This window comes from Notamacropus eugenii, chromosome 1 (genome assembly GCF_028372415.1).
Source record: "Notamacropus eugenii isolate mMacEug1 chromosome 1, mMacEug1.pri_v2, whole genome shotgun sequence".
Classification (NCBI taxonomy): domain Eukaryota; kingdom Metazoa; phylum Chordata; class Mammalia; order Diprotodontia; family Macropodidae; genus Notamacropus; species Notamacropus eugenii.
This window is the reverse complement of record NC_092872.1, coordinates 472,754,720-472,769,307: the sequence shown is the minus strand read 5'-3', so window position 1 is coordinate 472,769,307 and position 14,588 is coordinate 472,754,720. Positions and strand designations below refer to the sequence as shown.

Here is a 14,588-nt window from a genome sequence, read left to right as displayed (position 1 = left end):
ATATCAGTTTTCCATGAAAAGGTGTGTGAATGTGTGTGTGTGTGTGTGTGTGTGTGTGTGTGTGTGTGTGTGTGTGTGTGTGTTTCAAGGCAGGATCAGGAGAAACTTGACTCAGGCTGATAGTTGGCTTACTTAGAACAATCTCAAGTCATTCTTTTTTTGTTTGTTTGTTTGAAGTCTAGTGAAGAGATTCTTAACTAGAAGTTAGTAAACTGACTGGTTTTTAAAAATATTTAAATAATTGTACTTCAGTATATTTGACTCCCTTTGCAATCCTGTGCATTTTATTTGTACATTTAAAAACATTATTCTGAGAAGGGTTTCAGCTTTAACTGGTCTACAGAGCAGTACAGAACACAAAACAGGCTAAGACCTCAGAGTCTAGAAAATACCCTGGGGAATGAATCACTTAAAAGAACACAGTAGTCCCTACATAAGGTAAATACAATGGGATCCTGGTGGGAAAAAAAGTTGGAACAACCATCTAGATAATAGAAGACAAAAAAGAAACAACACCTCTAATTCACTAAAATTGGATAGTTTGGGTACTGGAATGTGAGTTTAATGGAACCTTAAAGATAATTTATTTCAATATTACCATTCTGCAGTGGAAACTGAGGTCAAGAGAGAACAGTTGCAGAGACTGGACTAGATTCCATACTGACTCTCTGCAGATGCTATTTAAAATGACACCTTTGACCTATCTTCCCAATGGATTATAATACTCAACTGTCATAAAGAAGTAGTGACCTGCTCCTCCTCTTCCTCCTCCTACTTTTTCTTCTTCAGTTGGATTTGTGCCTCTCTTGTCTTAGGGTTGTCTGATTCTCCTAATCAGGAAGTCTAATACTACTTCTCCATTGTATTGCAAATAGCTCCTAATGTAATAACAATTATAATAGTTCATTGAACCATAAGTTTAAAAAAAAATTAGCAAAACGATAATGGAATGCAAAGGTTTTCGAAACTAAAGTCTCCCTAAGATGATTTGTAGAAGTAAGCTACAATCACAATTTAAACTTACACCTAAAATGTGTCATGGACTTCCTTAGAGAGGATAGATTAGCATTGCTCACATACTAATGAGATTTCTAAATAAATGACTCATGAATGAGCTTTGTGAAAAGTTACATTTGGGAATTATTATTCATAATATACATATGTTGAAAGGCTAGGCTCTGATTCCTTGCAGGGTAAAATAAGGTAACAATTACCAGGCTTTTTGTCCTTCTCTAAACAGCCTGGGCTGTGTTATTTACAAAAACAAAATAAAACAAAACAACAGAGTAATATAGTAGAGGGTGGTTGCAATCAGTTTCTTCCCTATAGCTTCATTCAGGTTCGTTTCAGTTTGAGGAAATTGAAATAATTGGAAACAATCTGTAAATAATTGCTATAGCAGGGACAGGATAATAAAAAGAAAAAAATGAATTGGTTTCAAATCATAAAATCAAATGAGAGCTAAACTGGGAATCAGAGGAGACAGTACTAGAGAATGAGTTCAAGGACATGATCTTAACATAGAAAGTTCACTACTTTCTGTGAGCAGTCTAGCCAAGTAATTGATTAAAAATTAAATTTAAAAAATTAAAATTACTACTAAAGAAAACTGAAATCCCAAGGTAAAAGGTTCGCTAACGACAATACCTGCAGTGTCTGGTCAAGGTTTATAAATTTGCTGACATTGGTTGTTTGAACCAATGCTGAATGATGTGAGAATTATTTATGCTACAGCAATGTTATTGGCAGATTAGTAAATTTGAAAGACTTTATAATTCTGATTAAAACAGCGACTAACCAAAATTACAAAGTATTAGGGAAAAAACTTATTGATCACCTCCTCACAGAGAGCTGATTAAACTCAAAGAGTAGATTGAGTCAAGGCCAATAGGGGTATTTTTCCCCTGACATATATGTTTATAATGAATTTTGTTTTTCTTTCAGTCTCAATCAGGGCAGAGAGAGGAGATGGAAGAAAGGGAAAGCAGATTCATACTGATTTAAAATAAAAATTTAATTAAAACATTCTAGTGATTAGGATAAAAATTTATATATTAATTTTATTTATTTTTACTTCTCTGCAATCACTACCATATAACTTAGGTTTTTCCCCATACCTACCATCCCCAAGAAGGCATACTATTCTATACAGAATCTACACACACACACACATTCCTATTAAATATATTTTCACTATAGTCCTGCTGTGTAGAAGAACTAAAATGAATGGGAGAAATCATAACACACACAAAAAAATGTTCTACTACATTCTAAAGGGAATTTTTTTATGTTCTTGCATTACTATGAAGATCCAAGTCTACCAGGAAAAACTCTCGCACACTGTAGTCATTGCTGTGCACAAAGTTCTCCTGGTTCTGCTCCTTTCACTCAGCATCAGATCTTATAACTCTTTCCAGTTCTTTCTGAAGTGTTCTTGTTCCTCATTTCTTCTAGCACAATAGTATTCCATTATATTCATATACCATAATTTATTCACCCATTCCCCAACTGATGGGCATCGCCTTGATTTCCAGTTTTTGGCCACCACAAAGAGTGCTGCTATAAATATTTTTGTACATGTGGGACCCTTTACCATTTTTGTGATCTCTTGGGGATACAGTCCTAGAAGTGATATTTCTGGGTAAAAGGGTATGCACATTTTTGTAGCCCTTTGGGCATAGTTCCAAATTGCTCTCCAGAAGGGTTGGATGAGCTCACAGCTCCACTAACAATGAATTAGTGTTCCAACTCTCCAACATCCTCTCCAACATTTATCATCTTCCTGTTCTGTCGTGTTTGCCAATCTGATAGGTGTGATGTGGTACCTCAGAGTTGTTTTGAGTTGCATTTATCTAATCAAAAGTGATTGAGAACACCTTTTCATATGATTATAGATATCTTTAAGTCTTTCTTCTGAAAATTGCCTGAAAATTTGACTACTTATTAATTGGGGAATGACTTGTATTGTTGTACATTTGACTCAGTTCTCTATATAATCTAGAAATGAGAACTTTATCCTCAAGATTAGCTGTAAAATATTCTTTCCCAATATACTACTTACCTCCATATTTTGGTTGTATTGCATTGAATTGAAGAAACAGAAGAACTGAGGAACTCTCTTTTCTCACCCAGGCCACCTTTTTCTTCTCCTGTTCTAATCATCTTAAACTTTTTTCATTAATTAGCTTCTCTTTGCTCATCCACTTTGCCACCAAGCTCTCCTCCAGCCATCTAGTCTCCTGTTCATTGTCTGTCACCTCTCCAGTTACTTCATCGGGATTGTAAACTCATTGGATAATCCATTTAGAGATGTGAGGGACTTTAGAAATCATCTAGTCTAACCCTTTCACTTTATAGGTGAGGATTGAATGTGATGAAAATTATCCATCGTGCACTTCATAATGCTTTCTATCTCTTTTTTAGTCAAAAATTCTTTCCTTCTCCATAAATCTCATAAATATGCTGTTCCTTGCTCCTCCAATTTGTATATGGTATCAATCTTTATACCTCAATCATGTACCCATTTGGACTTTATTCTTGTGTATAGTGTCAGGCATTGTTCTATGCCTAGTTCCTGCCACACCGTTATTGAGTTTTCCCAGCAAATTTTGTCGAACAGTGAGTTCTTATTCCAGAAGCTGGGGTCCTTGCAGTTATCAAACAGGAGATTGCTGTATTCATTGTCTACTGTGTCTTGTGTACCTAGCATATTCCACTTGTCTACCCTTCTGTTATTTAGCCAGTACCAAGTGGTTTTGATTATTGCTGTTTTACAATACAATTTGAGATCTGGTAGTGCTTGCCTAACATTTCTTTTCATTCATCCCTTTGATATTCTGTACCTTTTGTTCTTCCAGATGAATTTTGATATTATTTTATCCAGCTCTGGAAAATAATTATCTGATAGTTTAATTGGTATGGCATTAAATAAGTAAATTAATTTAGGTAGAATTGTCATTTTTATTATATTGGTTCGGCCTACCCATGAGTAACTGATGTTTTTCCACTTACTTAGATCTGACTCTATTTGTGCAAAAACTGTCTTGTAATTGTGTTCATATAGTCCCTGGGTTTGTTTTGCAGGTAAACTCCCAAATTTTTATAGTGTCTACTGTAGCTTTTAATGGGATTTCTCTTTCTATCTCTTGTTGTTGGACTTTGTTACTAACATATAGGAATGCAGAAGATTTGTGTAGGTTTATTTTGTAACCTGCAACTTTGCCAGAGTTCTTTATTATTTCAAGTACTTTTTTACTTGAATTTCTGGGATTCTTTATGTATATCAACATATCATCTGGAAAGAGTGATAACTTAGTTTCTTCTTTGCCTATTCTTATTCCTTCAATTGCTTTATTTTGTCTAATTGCTACAGCTAACATTTCTAGTGCCGTATTGAATAATAGTGGAGATAATGGACATCCTTGTTTCAAGGAAATAATTTTTAAAGATTTGGCTTTTGAAGCTGTTGCCTTCTGCTTTAGTGGAGAGGTTCGTGAACCACAGCAGCAGATAACAACGTATCAAGGGACTCTACAGATATCTGCTCAAGTGAAGACCAGTTGCAGTGGAGAAGCTGCCCCTTGTTGGCAAAAAGCCTCAGCAGAGCAGCATGTTGATACCACCAGCATTATCAATACCTTTGTATCAGTAGGAGTCTGAGTTGCCCCTCTATATGTGCTTTTTCCATGTGTATCTTCTATGCAAAATCCCTGCACTTTCCATGGAGAACATGTGCATTTGTTTGAGAATGAATTCTAGGTTTATGGTAGAAAATATTTCCCTGTTACTTTTTTTGTCACACTATTTCATTAAATGCGCTTATTTTGAACTAAGCACATGTTCTGGCTGACTATTGAAAGTCATGCACAGGTACCTAAAACCTGGAGCAGGTTTTTGGCATTCATATTTGTGAAGGGCCATCAATCCCATAGATGGGACATAAACTAGTGGAAAATTAGACAGCTCTTTTAAAAAACATTTTAACCATTGAACTCATTGACTACCTGGCTTTCAAATCACTGGACAAGTGTAAAATCCATTCTTCCTCTATACTGTATTTGTTTTACCACAGTTATCCATCCAAAAACAAACTGATGTGGTTTCCAGTCAATGAGTACACATGGTCGATCTATATGACACACCTCAAACTTCTCTTGGGTAGCCTTCATTGAAGGTCCCCACAGACAAGGACTTCTTAGATCATTACTGTATACTCCTTCACTATTAACTTTGGTGAATTTATTCATCCATGAAGAGCTAATAGGCAGGTTATCACTTTTACACTTCAGAGTTCTAACATAAATTGGAACCTGGTGTTAGGAATCCAATCTTGAGTAAAGTGACTATATGACTAGAGGGTTATACCTCTTGGCTCCATACCACAGCATAGTCTAGGGTTCCTGATTTGGAGCACATAATTCAGAATTCCAAAGCTAGAGTAAAATTAATCTCTAAGTCTCTTTCATCTGGCACAAACCAGTGCCAAGCCCAATACACTGCTAATAATAGGTCCTCAATAAATGACTGCTGACTAAATGAACAAATCCCTAGGCTTTCCACAGAAGAAATAGAGGGTATGTGTATTAATATCAAACTACTTTCTTGCATAAAATTTAAATGCTCCTTCTACTTATTTACCTTAATAAAGGTTATGGATAGAGTGTTTTGAAAACTGTAAAGTCTTACAGAAATATGATGTGCTTTTATTGTTTTATCTTGTGAGCATTTTCATGTCCATTTCTTACACTGAAATATGAATCAATTCAGTCAAATGCTATTATTAACCTTAACTTAGAGGTGAGAAACCTGAAGTCTAGAGAAGTGAAGTAACTTTCCCAGAGTTGAAATACTAGAAGTGGATAGAGTTGCCCAGGGCTCCTGACTCTCAGCAATTCTACTTGATAATGTCACTTCCCCAGTGAAACTAACTTCCCTGCTCTCATTGTGATGCAGGGCAGAAGCAACAGCCTTCAATGCCAGTAGTGAACACTGAATATGGGAAAGTCCAAGGCAAACAAATAACAGTTCCAGGAATTGACACACCTGTCCATGTTTTCCTGGGTATTCCTTTCGCCAAACCTCCTCTTGGACCTCTGAGATTCAGACCACCCCAGCCTCCTGAGCCCTGGAACTATGTGAAGGACACCACTGCACTTCCACCCAGGTAAACACCATGACCTCTTTTTGAGAAGGGAACAATAAAAATGGAAAAAAAAAAACATGAAGAATTGTGTTTTTATTCTTGGATTAATTTCTAATTAAACCATTTGAGAATCCTCCATTTTGCCTTCCCCCTGGGAAATATTAGCTTGTTTTCTTATTTTTAACCCTCTACTTTAATCCTTATCAGAAGACAGAGAGTTTGTTGGAGAAGAGCCTCTCAGATTTTCACATTGTGCTGCTCCTGAGATAGGATGTGACTCACTTACTCTGGGAACTTAAGTGAAAATGAATAAATGATGGACTAACTACAGTATGCAAACCCAGATAGAGGCTGGGCGCACAGGGTTCTTTGCTCATTTATAGTCAAATAAAGTTCTGTGCACATATTACCTGGCAGAGTAGCAAATTCCTTTTCTTTCCACTGTTCAGGAATTCTAGCACTATCTCTAGTTATAAAACAGTCTCTGCATTACCCTTTGGGGTTCAGTGGATACAGTGGAACAAAAAGCTTTCAAATAAAATGAAAATTCTAGTCCTGGCTCTGCTACTTCATAGCTGTGACCCAAGGCCAATGACTGGTACTGTCTTTTTTTTGTTTGTTTCTATATTAGACTTGAGAAGACTACTCCACTTATCCTACTAGCTCACCGTGTAGATGATATGAGGCACTGGTTTTTTTTTTTTTTGTTATAGTATAGTTAATAGTTAAAATAAAGTGTATAAGATGAAGGAAATATACATTTTCATATAGTTGGAAGTCCAGAATGTGAGGGGCAGTCCACCCTAATTGGACTGGGTCCCTGATTTTTCATGTGGCTGCCCCTGAACTTACCTCAATGTTTCAAAGAGCAAATTAATTTCTGTAGTACGTCTGATTTAATATAAATCTCCTCCACCTTTTCTACCCTTGTTCTTAACACCAGTCAATATTTCATCCATATATAATCAGAGTTGAAAGAGAGCTTGGATATCATCTATTTCTACTCCCTATTTTGCTGAAGAGAGAACTGAAGCTCAAAATAGTTATGTGATCTATTCAAAGCCTAATAGAAAGCTAATGGGGCATTAAATACACCCAAAGAAAACCAAAGCAACATTCAATTATTTGTCAAACCTTCAGTAGCTAGGAATGGAGGATGGCCTAAATTGTGTCTTGTCTCTATTACTTATTTCATATATGACCTTGGACAAGCTATTTTCCTTCTAAGGGTCTCAGTTTCCACATTTATAAAGTAAGGGTTTTTGACTAGGTGATCTTCAAGCTTTAAAATATCTGACAAGTGATCTCATGATCCAAATGTGCTTTACTGGGATGCTGCTGAGAAGAAATGATTTTCTCATGTTTGCTTACACAGGTGTTCCCAGAAACTTGGATTTAGGTTCTTTACAAACATTTTCTCCTTTTGGAATACAAGTACTTTTCAGTTTAATCAGAAGCCATCTTCTGAAGATTGTTTGTACCTAAATATTTTCACTCCAGCTAACCTGACAAAGAAATCCAACTTACCGGTAAGAAGCCTATGGCAAGGTATGACCATGATTTGAAATCAAAAGATGAGTCATGATTACCTCTTGTTTATACAGCACAGAACAAGGAAACAGCCCTTGGTCTGGAGGGAGTAAGAATAGATGAAAACGTCCATTTGGTCAGATCTCCAATGGTCAGATTTCATGACTTTAAAAAGGTCATTTAGTTTTGTCTGCTTCACCTCACTTTTACTCAACTATAGCCCTAGACGGGGGGGGGGCGGGGGGGAGGAGGGAAGGGGGGAATACATATGTCTGCCTGGGAACAGGGAATAAAAAGTAAAGTAATAAAACAATAAAAAAATACAACAGAATTTTAAATGGTCTCTCTAGGTCTCTCCCTTCTCAAATCCTTCCATCCCATACTGTTAATGTCATCATATTGCTGTAACCCAGATATGACCCTGTCACTTTTTTGTTATTATTATTAAGTATTAGAAAAATAATAACATCTACCTCACAGACTTGTGTGGATATAATGAGAGAATATTTGTAAACCTATCCTTCCATCTTTATTCTAAATTATTCCCATTTAGTTACTCTTCAGATTAGTCAAAGTCCCCTTACACAAGACCTGCCATCTTCCATCTCAGTGCCTTTGTACAGATTTTCCCTGATGCCTGGAACACATTCTTTTCCCATGTCTACCTCTTAGAGACCCTAGTTCCCTCCCGAGGTCCATTTAATGCCATCTCCTCCAATATGAGGTTGTTTCTGATTCCCCAGTTTCTATTTCTCTTCCAAATGATTGTCTTCAATCTATTTTATACATATTTACACATACTTCTACTTACATGTATACATGTGATCTTGCCTTTCAGAATGTGAGCCCCTTAAGGATGGAAGCTGGTTTTGTCTCTGTTTCTTCACCACAAGGGGTGGTGTCTGATACATAGTATATGCTTAATAAATGTTTGTTGATTGGTTGATTGCCTTATAGACAAAGCATCTACACATATATTCTTCCATTTATTAAATAAATGAATGCATGCAAGCATGTAAAAATATTTCCATGGAGGAACATGGGATTAAAATGTCAGAGGTAGACATAAAATGTAGAGGTAAGTTTGAGGATCATAACCATTGTACCGATGGATAATATAGGAATGTATATATATATATATATATATATATATATATATATATATGAATATAGGGATAATATATGGATAATTTAGAAAAGGGAAATAATTTTCCTTGGGTCACAGAACAAGATAGTGGTAAACTGAGACCTAGAATACAGGTGTCTTGTTTCCTATTCCAGGATGCTTTCTACCATATTACACCTCTTCCCTGAAAAAAGAAATGGGGGTCTTTTTAAATCATATGAACTGGACAATTTAGGCATTCACTTTCTGAGATGCTTTTTAATTCTGCACTCTTTGATACAAACAATTTTCCCCCTTATTTCCCAGGTGATGGTGTATATCCATGGTGGGATGCTTTTGTTAGATGGGTCTTCATCATATAGTGGACTGGCTCTCTCAACCCTTGAGAATGTGGTGATGGTGTCCATTCAGTACCGCCTGGGAATCTTTGGGCTTTTCAGGTAAGATCTGGTGTCCAGGAACTCAAATGGCACCAAACAATGAGTGTGACATCACTGCTGGTGCTACTGCCCTACCCTTGGAAACATCCTTCTCTGAAATTCTTTCATTCAGATGGAAACTAATGATTGAAAAGCATGAATATAGTTAACTGTACAGAGAGTATTTCTATTTGCTACATTTACTTTCCTAGAACCTGGTATATATGTGGGCCTGTTGCACTTCTGTAGTGCCCATGCAAAATTCACAATGCCCATGGCAACCACGAATACAGCAGTGCAATTCAGAATCACTAAATACAACAGATTCTCCAAGTGGAAGGCAGAACCAAAACATTTATTCAGACTCAAATCCGTTACAGCAAGATAAATCTTTACATAATAACAATGTAGAGAACAATACCAAACCCAAGCCTTCCCACTGATAGACTTCCCACAAACCAGTTCCATTAAATAAATTACAAGCAGGCTACCTTAAAGAAAATGACAAACAATTACAAAGTCTTTCACACTAGCCAGCAACCTGCATCCTTCCTTGCTCTGACTTCCTCTCAAGACTAACTTCCTCTCAGCTCTACTCTACCTCTGCCTCTTCCTGTTCCACACTTTCTGTTGAGCCCATTCAACAAACTTCTCCCACCACAGGCTCCATATGACTCAGACTCATGTAACTCAGTCTTCCATGTGATCCAGTCAGGTTACATGGGCCTATTAATGAATATGAATGATCTCTACATTTAAGAAACCATTAGAACTTTTTCTATAATGAAATTTTCTCAAGGTCACAGGACCTATGGTAAATCTGGGCATATAACTCATTTCAATGTCACTGTCACCCTTACTTGGCCATATGTAGCCAGGGAGTGATATCTGTTCATTTCATTAAGACTAGGTTGAAGACCCTTTATATGTTCACTCATTCCTTTTTTTACATATTGAGTACCTTCTACATGCAAACCATAAATTTCAGATTAACAGTTATTAAAAATACCTACTATGTTCATGAATCAGCCTAGGGTGTGGGATTGGACAAAGCTAGTCTTGGCAGTGAACTTGCTTTCAAGAAGCTTCCAATCTAATGGGAAGAAGGCTAAATAGACACATAGATGTGATACAAGGCAGAGTAAGATTAAATATAAAGGAGGGAGGGTATAGTTAAACATCTTCTGAGCAATTTGAGTAGGGAAAGTGTCTTTTCATCTCTGAGGGAAGAATATCCAGGGAAGGTTTATGGAGGAGGTAGCACCTGCTTTGAGTCTTAAAGGAAAAGAAAGACTTGGGCATATGTTTAAGGGGGAAAGAAACAGAATCCATTCCAGTTATGGAGGATGTGTGAGTAAAGTTATGGAGACAGGAGAAGCCAGGATGTGAAAGTGAAATACAGTACAATCAAGTAGGACTGAATCAGAGATTATTGAAGGGGAATAATTTGAGAAAAACTTGACTTGGTAGGTCTGAGTCAGCATGTCCAGAGTCTTGAATGCCAGAATTAGGAGTAAATTTGTTAAGAAAAAGGGGAAATTTTTGGAAGAGAAGAGGTGTAACCTTAGGGTATCATTGGAAATATTAATCTGGCAGTGATGCAGGAGATGGAGGAAGAAAGTAGATTGTCTGGAGTCAGGAAAAGTTTTGCATTTCATAAAATGGCCTTTATAAAAAGCCTTGAATATTAAAAAAAAAATGAATGCAGTGGAATGCAAGACCTGGAAGTTTTGGCAAAGAATGGCTTTGAATATAGGCCTGAATGTGTTGTCTTTCCTTCATGATCCAGCCTGGCTAAATTTGGATTGACTCATCAACAGGTTGTTAGCCAGCTGGTGAACTATAGTTCAGAGAGCTTATAATCCATGTTTATGGGAAAAGTACCAACATCTTTGGAAATCATGGCTCTTTTGAAATGTGGCTCCTCAGAGTACCACATAACTTGTATTTGAATGCTTCTGAGTCTACTTGAAATTCAATATAGGAACAGAAATTGTTATAGAAATTATCATGGATTTGGGGTCAGAAGAGATGATTTCAAACAGTTTCTGTATTCAAGTACGAACTCATTTACTTACTTTTGGTGTAGCTTTGGGGAAAACAATTCATCTGTCTTTTTCTCAGTTTCCTCAAGGATAAGTTGAACAGTTGAACTAGTTGAGCTCTGAGGCTATTTCTAACTCTAAATCAATAATTTAATTATCTTATTCTAGATTTGCATTTGTTCAAACACATGGCTAATGAGCTCCCATCAATATATTTATGTTTACTATTCAGAGGACAGTTAGTCTAAAAGAAAGGCATTTAATAAACAGAATATTTTGCTTCTTTCAAAGCTCATTCCAATTACCACCTCCTACACAGGTATTTTCTTGATGTTGTCAATGGCTAATGTCTCTTCACCTCTCCAAAATAAATTTTCATTTGATTTATATATCTTTTGAAATTCTATTTTACACATAGGTTTGACTAATACAATTTAACCTTTTTGTGATAGGAAATGTTTGTTTCTGGTGCCTGGTACATAGTATATAGTTAACTACTGCTTGTTGAATTATTAGATGATGCATCTCTGTCAGGTGCTACATTGCCTCTGTTGAGTGTTGTGTCTCTACTCCTTGGTGCACTTAATATTGTCTCTTCTTGACATCCCTTCTATTCTTGTGGTCGCTGAATTAGATGTATTTTGCTATCATATACTGGGCTTCATCTCTTCAGTGTCATCTGCTGGGCTCCTCCCATCTACTAAGATTAAGTGGCTAGAAACTCTCTCCTTGACAAGGATATAATCACCTTCCATATACATATATATTATATATATATACATAGATATACATATATACACATATGTACATATACACATATATACATGCATGCATATATATGTATATATGTATTAGCAGTCAACAAAAGGCAGCAAAATATGCCCGGGATAACATTAATGCTACGATTATGTGTTAGTCAATTACCTCCCTTCTTTCTTTTTTTGCAGCAGACTTACATGTAGACTATGACTCTAGATCTACAGAGAAGTTTACAAGTTCTCTGTAATATATTTCACTGTATCCCAGATTGGAATACTGTTTCCCCCAAACAAATCCCAAGAACTCTTTCAAAAATAATGCCATAAGAGTAATGTTGAGGTTTAATGGATGAAGACTCAGTGCTCTCAAGATCCTATTTGATTGAAGAGGAGCTATCCAAAGGAAATAAATAAAAGTTTTTTAAAAACCAAGATAAATAAAATAAAAGGTGAAGGAAAGCACTTGGGTCACATTCCTTTCAGGCAAAAATAATGCTAGTTCTATTTTATTTTTCTCTTTCCAGTCCAAATAGGCTGCCCATTCTACATTGAATACTAACAACAACGTTTATGCTAATTGAAGATGAAGAGTAGAAGTGATAATAGGTCTTAGCTATTAGAAAGAAGAAGAGGGAACAATGACTCATAATCTGAGGGTCTAGGTTTTCTGTAACAGATAGTATATGAAGTAAGCATTTTCAAATTAGCATAGACAATGGAAAAAAATATTTAACTCCCACACATCACAAGAAAACAAAAAAGAACTAACATGGTTATGATTGGGAACAGGGAGAATTTGTATACCAAAAAACCTGGGGATTTCTTCCGGGGCAAAGGAATTTGTCGAAGTAGTTGCCTTTAACTGAGTATCCAAGGAATGAGGTAGGTCATGGACTTAGAAGAAGTAGAAGACCTGATTGCTGCTTTCATAATACATCTAATGCAGGAAGAAGAACCAATTTATAAAATATAAAAATAACAAAGTTTAAAGTTAAACTGAATTGGCTGGAGGTCTAAAGGCTCATCATTGCGCCCTGTTTTCCCATATACCTAGTTATTCCTACTATACTACCTCTCATTTCTTAACACTAACTTCTGTCAGAAGGCCCACCCTTTGACAGCCATTTCCCCTTTTCCATTCATCTATCCATCCTTCTATCCCTTCATCCATCCATCCATTCTTCTATCCACTCATCTATCTGTCTTCTCTCCTCTTCTTTGCAGCACTGGAGATGAACATGCTTTGGGGAACTGGGGTTGCTTAGACCAAGTGGCAGCACTCCATTGGATCCAGAATAATATTGCCAACTTTGGAGGAAACCCAAACTCAGTGACCATCTTTGGTGAAGATTCAGGAGGTTTTAGTGTCTCAGCACTGGTGAGATTTTAGAGTGCCATCCTTTGATTCAGAGGGTTCTGCCAATGTTGTAGAACTCAGGGTGTGAAGCCCCTGTAACACATAAATTTCTGGTATAAAAAGAACCTTCGGTTCTTGAAACAGTATGAAATGACCAAATGTGATTCAAGACAGTGAATTTGTTCACTGACCACATAGTAGAATATCTTTGACTTAAGTATACAACTGGCCATGCCCCAGTAATGATTTTAGACAGCCAATAATAAAGATCTATGGATGCTTAGAATGTGTTCATTTTTTTTTTTCAAAATAGTATTCTTTTATAAGAAGAATAGCAACAAGTTATGTTCATATAGTACTTTAAAATCACTTTCCTCACGGAAAATATAAAGTAGTGTAATGTTAAGGTAATTTGAAGATCTTCCCTGCCCCTTAATAGATCCATGTGACCTATTTTGAAGTTTGGCTCAGCCCACTACTTGAGTCATATGAAGCCCATGGTGGGAGGAGCTTGTTGAATTGCTGGGGCAGGAAGGGTGAAACAGGAAGGGAGAGTGAGACAGAGCTGAGAGAGATAGCAGGCAGAGCAGAGCAGATCAGCTAGCCTAGGTGAGAGAAGGGCATTTTGCTTAAGGGAGCTTATTTGGGGGGAAACCTGACAGAGTGAAGGCTTGGGGACTGCTCTCCTCCCTGTATTGGTAATACATAGAAACTTTGTTGTTACTATGGCAAAATTGTCTTTCTGGTATCTGAATTAATATCTTGGTTTCATCTTTGAGAATAGATCTTATTTTGTGTATTTACCCTGGAAATATACCTGCATATCCATAGGGGCTTCTGTGGGTATGTCAATGATGCTAAAAGTAGGCAATACACACATTATTATTCTTATTCTAAAGATGAAAATCTGACGATCAGCTAGGTGTAGCGTTTGTAATATATGAACTGGGAGTCAATCTCATGTCTCTAGATGCAAAATATAGTTTTCTTTCCATGTGCACACAGTAGTTCAAAGTATCATGAAAGTGTTCATAATTTCTCCTTAAGGTAGCCAAAACCAGCTTTCTGAAACTAGTACACTCTTGACTATATTTTGCTTGTCATCACATCATAGAGGTAGGGCTGGTCTTGATCTACAGGCAGCCAAACAATACCTCCACAGTGATTTCCCTGCCAATATGTATCCCATCCTACAGAATTTCTTGCTTTTT

The 14,588-nt window shown here is 36.6% G+C and overlaps 1 protein-coding gene across 6 annotated transcripts in view; it reads left to right on the top strand.

Moving 5' to 3' along the window:
- Positions 1–14,588, top strand: part of LOC140519359 (carboxylesterase 1D-like) — a 116,462-nt gene that overhangs the window by 75,167 nt on the left and 26,707 nt on the right. For all 6 annotated transcript variants that reach the window (XM_072632269.1, XM_072632274.1, XM_072632271.1 and 3 more), the window contains 4 exons: positions 5,953–6,163; positions 7,518–7,671; positions 9,105–9,238; positions 13,245–13,398. In XM_072632269.1, the coding sequence (XP_072488370.1) occupies positions 5,953–6,163; positions 7,518–7,671; positions 9,105–9,238; positions 13,245–13,398 (653 nt within the window). The remainder of the gene's footprint in view (positions 1–5,952; positions 6,164–7,517; positions 7,672–9,104; positions 9,239–13,244; positions 13,399–14,588) is intronic.